The following is a 7,318-nucleotide window of genomic DNA, read 5'->3' on the forward strand; positions in this document are numbered from 1 at the left end:
ATGAATCAAACTCAGCAGTATATAGGCTACTATTTTGACTACAGAGAGAGCTATTTGTGTTGTTGGATATCGTTTTATTGAAATGCTGTGAGGAGACGCAGAAGAACTGATGACATACTGGTTAAACACGTATATGCCCATACACTGGCAGTTTCCACATGAACGCGCTCACGCACAAAATAACTAGTTTAAACATCTGATTTCTATGTCGAGGGCTGTTTGTCAGACTTTGTTGGGCCTAATACATAATGCCATGATGTTTTACGCACAAATGGTCACTACACACCATGAGTATGCCAATGGTTTCCATCACCTTAACGCGCATTTGAACTAACGCAAAACTCAAGATAATCTGCGTCTGCCCATTGAATTTCTTTGATAATTCTGGACAGTAAAAACGACCATAGGCTGCTATACGGTCATTTCAGCGCTAATGTGTGCACTTAGGATTTATTACGCATTTAGGAGAGTATTGCAAGAAGCTGCTTACATTAATCTTACTTTGGAAAAAAAATAAATAAATGCAATCATGATTTTCATAACAAATTTTTATAATTATAGGCTTAAATACCTTGGTATCAGCTTAATGTTATCATCAATGGTATAATTAATTCAATTCAAATTTATTTGGTTTGTCATGATTAATTTGTGTCCATAATAAGTAAAATTAAAAAAATCTTCTAACAAGAATAAACACATATGAACAATTATTAAATTATTAATGTATTATTAATTATTTTTAACTAGCCTATCTTGAAATTATCCAAGCAGCGTTTTGCGCTCAGATGTGACGGCGAAATTACCTAAATGTGATTACAGAATATATTTAAATTAATTATCCATCAAATTGTCATTTTCTCCTTACAGTCTTGCGAGTTAACAATAATGGCTTGTCAACTTTCCATTCCTCCCCTGCGTGGTTCTAGTCAGCGCTGGATTCAAGCCACCACCGGATTGTTGTCAGCGCGAAACATTTTTGTGCACGTGAATTCTTGTCAGCGCTTGAGCGCTGGTCTATGACTGGAAAAATAATCGTTGCAAAAGAAACGATACATAGCCTAGCTGAAATGTTGCGTTAAACTGGCAGATTTTAGAATGTTGTAGGCAATTCTTTTGCAAGTATTACACGTTTAATCTTGTCTTGCCTGGATCTTTGGTGTAAACTCGTGAACGCCCCCAAGAACACCAGAACGCCCCCCTTTTAAAAATCTTGCTTCCAACGCCCCCCGTTGTTCTCTGAACGCCCCCTGGGGGGCGGTACCGCCCCCGTTGAGAAACACTACTCTAGAAGGAGTAGCAGTCAGAAAGAAGGGGTAAGAATAATAATAATAAGATGTTTAAGTAGAATATCAATAATAACATATAGGGGATATAGACTCCCTGTGTTATACCACCGGTCACAATTGTGACCATCTTCATTTATCTGCAGTCTAACAACAGAAGAAACCATGTATTAATATAATTTCAATTAAACTTAAATGTCATTTGTGAGCTTTAATGTCATTATGATGTCACTGTCATCATAGTGCTAAGATGGCAGTACCAGGAAATAAATGTGTGTGGTCACATGACCAAACTACCCAATAACGTTAGACCTGCCCAGAACTCAGACACCTGCAGACATCTTAAATTTGCATTATAAATGAACATGTGCTTCATAATAAGAGTTGCTTTTTAATACCACACCAAAATATGTGATTAAAAATTGAGGTCACAACCGGTGGGATTAAACACACTCTTCTGTCATGTTTCCTTTACCTTCTACAGGAAGAACATGAACGCACTTAGTGAGTTTTTGCTTGTTTTCTTAGTGACTTACATTGTAGGAAGTCGTTCCTGGTTCTGGGAACAATGTTGGTGAAAGTGACTGTGGAAATCAACAGACATGAAGAGTGTGATTATCATGTCAAGAGAAAATGATCCCTGCATCCGTTCCTAAGACATTTCTAATATGATCTTCTACATGATATGAGATGATGGAGGATCATTTCTGAGAGCAGAAGAATCTCCAGGACTTTACCTCTGTCAGAGAACTTCTTCAGCTCCTCTTTGCAGAAATCCTCCAGTTTGTCTCTCAGCTGACGGACAGATTCTCTCACTCCATCAAAAGAGGAGAGAGAACTGAAGGGATCGTCATTTACGTCTGTAGATTCAGGAGGAGCTGAGAGAGACTGGAAACTCTACAGAAAACAGAAATCAAAGCTCATCACCTCCACACTTCAGACAATAACCTGCACTACTGTCAGATTTGAGCAGCTCTTGTTGATCTTTAGTAACTCTCCTCAATCCAAAATCAAAATTTGAAGACTTCACTGTCAAATTCATTAATGTGTTAATGAAAATTATTACAAAAGGTTTCAGCAGGTTTGAAGATGGTCTGATTTTGGTAAACATTACTCAGAGAATGTAGTAAAAAAATAAAAGTAAAGAGAAGATGGGAAATGGAAATAAGGTTAATAGATTTCACCTTGTTGTAAAAATAAATAAAAATAAATAAATTTTAAATATTAGTGAAGTTTTGATCTGTTGTTCACAGGAAGCTCAATATATCTTTCAGGAAAATGTTTCCTAAGAGATTTCCAGATCTGAACTGCATTTGTAAGTGCGTCTCTTTCAAAAGAAGAAGATCAGATGAGAGTCTGACTGATGATTATATAATAACCGAACACAGATCAACACTTCAGTCAACGGCTCATTCTGCTCTCATGAAATGTTTCTCTGTGAGTCTCTTGCTCAAGTCCACTATGATCCTGTTCTTCTAGATCTCTGTTACCTGCAGGAAATGGATGTGATCCTGTGTGTGTGAAAGCTGCTCCAGCTCAGCGTCTCTCCTCCTCAGATCATTGATCTCCTGCTCCAGTCGCTCCAGTCGTCCTTCAGCTCGACTCACTGCAGTCTTTTCCTGATCTCTGATCCGCTGTGTGGCCTCAGAGTGTCTTCTCTCAATGGAGCGCATGAGCTCAGTGAAGATCCTCTCACTGTCCTCCACTGCTGTCTGTGCAGAGCGCTGTTAGGACACACATCACAATCACACAGTGGCTTCAGTGAGTCTGACTGAGACTTCTCAAACTTCTCTTCTTCTCCAGACTCACCTTATGAGACTCCACAGCCTCTCTCAGCTGCTGAAGATCTTTCTCTCTCTGCTGGATCCTCTGCTGGAACGACCTCTGCGTCTCCTTCAGCTGGTGCTAAAGGTCAAACCAATAACAGGAGAAACATCACAGAAATCATCAAGTAAACAGATATGAATCCAGTATCAGTGAAGTGCTGAGATTGAGGGTTACAGATCTTTCATGATAAGATTATAGGTTCAATCATAAGTGCCAGCATTATTTCATCAAATCAATATATCCTTTTTATAAGTTTTTATAGGGATAGTTCACAGAGAAATGTAAATTCTTTCATTGTTTACTCTGTTACAGACAGATACTCAGAGAACACAGGATATGACAATGAATTATGTTTATTAGACAAACAGCAGGTATAAACCGTAGTGCAGGTAAGTGAGCTGGAATTGTAGGCTTGTCAGATGATAACTTGACACTTAAATCAGTCTCTGTCTAACAGATGATGATCGCGTAGATGGTTTGTTGACAGTGGACACACTCAACGGAGGTAAGTAGTCACACACAGAGACTCAGACAATTGAGTGAGGTGAGCAGTGTGCTTAAATAGTCTGGTGATGAGTGTGCTGATTGGATGCAGGTGTGCGTTATCAATACTCTGGTGAGGGAGTGCATTGTGATTGGTTGATGGTGGAGCCTGGCATGTCTGAGACATACTCATCCTCATGTCTTTCCAAACATGAATGATTTTCTCTTGCAGAATACAAAAGAAGATATTCTGGCTCATGCATGTCACGTGATCAAACACCCTTTTTTGATTTTTCTTCTAGCTTTAGAAGACTCTGCTTTCAACTCAATATGCGTACTATCCGTCCTAAACAGTATGTGACATTAGTAATATTCAATACTATTTAGGGCAGATAGGGTGGATAGTATGCACATTGGGACGCAGGGTCAGATTACCCCCCTTGGAGTTGTATAGATATCTTTTATGCTACTTTCAATATATGGACAGATGAGACATTCCTTAAAATACCTTCTTTTGTGTTCCTCGGAAAAAAAAGCAAGTCATACCAGTTTAGAATAATATTTTAAAATATTATATTTAAAAGGGGGCCTATTATGCTTTCCCCATCTTTCTTTAGTGTGCAATGTCGTTGTTTGACATTGAAAAAGCTCTGCAAAGTCACTCCAAAGGGTGTTATTCTCTATATCACTGCACACTGTTTTTGAACTTCTTCATTGTAGTTTTCTACCAGAAATGAACACGTCACAATATTCCACATTTAAATAATTCCCGCCCAAGATATACACAAAGGGGACGAGGCCTGGTTTAGTTGTGTTAGTTGCTTGTTTTCGCCATTTTCAAGAGACACTGTTTTGGCCTTCCTAATGCAAACTAACTTGATGGTTAAAATGTACTTTATTTACACTATTCCTGAGCCATACACATCCTCAGGCTTTTGTAGTATTCTCACCATTTATACAATGTCTGCTTTCTGAACCATGCAGGTCAGATGGTATAAATTAAGTTACAAAGGTAGGTCTGGGAGGAGCCTAATCATTCAGTCCTGTCAATCATCATTATGTATACCTCCACCTCCCCATCTCACTGCCTCTCATTCTACCTTTACGTAGTGCCGTTAATGGGGGGTTGAGCTCAGAGATCAGCCTGAGCCTCAGGGTTCAAGGCCCCCTTGAGGACAGTAAGTTCATTTACATTAACTACTAAGACTGGACAGGCAGGTAAACTTGTGAAATGACAATTATAAGATCATTTATAACATCTGAAATCTAAGAGGTATAAAATAAAGAATCACCACTGTGAAATATCATGCATAAGTCATGCTTGCGAAGATGGTTCAGGTTGATCAGCTTGTTCTTCTTGACTGTCATTATCGGACTCAGGTTTAAACCGATACAGCAAAACTGATGCCATAGTGTAGTTAAAGTAGTGTTTGCAGCATCTCAGGAAGCCTCTGCAGCTACTCACCGTTTATGGTAAAGCGTGTTACATTTCCGACACACACACTAAGCAGTAGACCAATCACAACAGACTGGGACTTAAAGAAACTGAAACCAAAACAGTGTTCAGACAGAGAGACTGAAAACAGGTGCTGCAACAATGTAAATTATAAGAAAATATATAGCTGCAAGCAGTGATGATGGTCCTAAGCCCGGTGGCACCGCCAAAATGGCGCTATAGAAGCCCTCCTCCCCACCTGTTTCTACGGTTTTGCCCATGTCTACTGGTTGACATCTCTGACATTTGTATCGAGTTTCATGCAATTTGAAGCATGCTAAGCATTGCAAAAGGATCCAAAAGGAATATTAAAGTTTGATGCATTGCCATGGCAACAGTGTTTGAGTAGTCACAATTCTTTTCAAAGCTCTATATCTGCTGTGTATTGACATTACACTGATGAAGTTTGAAGCAAATCGGGTGAAAGTAAGTTGGTGATCTCAAAGCATTTTGAAAGTGACACACTTCCTGCTGCCAAATGGTGGCGCTATAACTTTGACTCACAATAGAGTGACTCACTATAACTTTGACTCACTCAGGCTCCTATAACGAACACACGGGTGATTTTCTTAAAAATCAATCAATGTATGCAGACGTTATAACACATTTCCTGTTTCCTTTTCTCGCCATAAATTTGTTGTCTTGCCACGGCCAAACCGTTCGAGATATCAAAAATCCGCTGGCAATCTCAATGTCTTGACTTCATGCTGACCGAGTTTGGTGATGATGAGATTAATTGCCTAGGAGGAGTATATCAAATTCCAGAGCATGTGTTTTTCAAACAACCCATAATAGCCGACTTCCTGTTGTGCTGGCGTATAACTTAGATCATGAAAGCTGTTCAACCCGATGAGGTCTATATGTGTATTGAGTTTTATACAAATACATGCAAGCATGTTTGAAATATGGACCAAATTTTTAGACACCGTTCAAGGGGGCGCTGTCACAATGGCCCCTGCCACGCCCAGATACCAGCTTCTGCCCGGCCCTGATGGCCGACGATTCCGATGTGTGTTCAAAATTTAAAGAGTTTTCGAGCATGTTAAGGGCCCCAAAAATGCCTGAATATTCGAAAAAAAATAATAAAAAAACATTAGGGCCTTCGCCTAATAATGAGATTTTTTGAACAGTAAAGGATGTAAAAAGTATTCCAGTAGACCCCATAAACAAAATTATAAACTTGTAAATGATCATAATGGGACCTCTTTAAGTCCATACCTGTTTCTCTGTCCTCTGTGCTGCAGCTGATACAGTGTCGTGGTTATTATGTTCATCCATACACAGCACACATATACACTTCTGATCAGTGCGGCAGAAAACATCAAGGATCTTGTCGTGTTTCGGGCAGATCATCTCCTGCAGTCGTCCAGTGGCTTCAGTCAGATTGTGTCTCTTTCCTTTAAACAAACTCTCATGTTGTTCAAGGTGATTCTGACAGTAAGAGTTCAGACACATCAGACAGGACTTGACGGCTTTGTGTTTTCTTCCAGTACAGACGTCACACTGCACATCTCCAGCTCCAGCGTAACAGTCAGCAGGAAGTTTAATCTTCTTCAGTTTCTCCACCATTTCAGCCAGAATGGTGTTTTTAGCTAAAGCAGGTCTTGGACTGAAGGTCTGTCTGCACTGAGGACAGCTATAGACTCTCTTCTGATCCTCCTGATCCCAGCAGCCTGTAATACAGATCTTACAGTAACTGTGTCCACAGGGAATGGCCACTGGATCCTTCAGGAGATCCAGACACACTGAACACATGAACTCATCCTGAGAAATTCTGGCTTCTGCCATTTTACTGCATGAATACAGAGACACAAACACACAACAGCTAAACTACTCTTCAGTTTCAGTTTCTCTGAACTCATGTGATTCCTGTTTCCTGGTTCTGTGTTTGAGTGACGTGTGCAAAACAGGCGTGTCTGTAAAGCAGCTTCCTCATTCCTGGTCCTGAAGAGCCTCATTGGTGATAAGTTTTTAGTTTTTCATGTGTGTTCCCACACACACTGTGTTTAATCAGTCTCAGACACACACTCCAGTTAAAGAGAAGCAAGACAACACCCTTAAAATTTCAGTAATTCTGTTTCCTAAATACTGCAGACTGAAAACTGTGTCCAGAATTACAGTTCCTTAAAGTCATCATGAAATGCAAATTGCCAGATCTTGTTTTTATTGAGTTTTGTAGTATGTATTATAAATGATTTAACCATGCACATAGAGATAGGCGATAAATACA

The 7,318-nt window shown here is 39.6% G+C and overlaps 1 protein-coding gene across 1 annotated transcript in view; it reads right to left on the bottom strand.

The window, feature by feature from the left end:
* LOC125245814 (tripartite motif-containing protein 16-like) overlaps nucleotides 1–7,024 on the bottom strand; it is a gene marked incomplete at its 3' end in the record, with an annotated part of 45,010 nt that extends 37,986 nt beyond the window's left edge. Inside the window, exons 1-4 of the mRNA XM_048156589.1 lie at nucleotides 6,307–7,024; nucleotides 3,093–3,188; nucleotides 2,774–3,007; nucleotides 2,016–2,180 (exon numbers count right to left, since the gene is read on the bottom strand). Of these exons, the coding sequence (XP_048012546.1) occupies nucleotides 2,016–2,180; nucleotides 2,774–3,007; nucleotides 3,093–3,188; nucleotides 6,307–6,876 (1,065 nt within the window). The remainder of the gene's footprint in view (nucleotides 1–2,015; nucleotides 2,181–2,773; nucleotides 3,008–3,092; nucleotides 3,189–6,306) is intronic.
* Between the last annotated feature and the right edge of the window lie 294 nt (nucleotides 7,025–7,318).

This window comes from Megalobrama amblycephala, linkage group LG14 (assembly GCF_018812025.1).
Source record: "Megalobrama amblycephala isolate DHTTF-2021 linkage group LG14, ASM1881202v1, whole genome shotgun sequence".
In the NCBI taxonomy this organism is placed as follows: Eukaryota; Metazoa; Chordata; class Actinopteri; order Cypriniformes; family Xenocyprididae; genus Megalobrama; species Megalobrama amblycephala.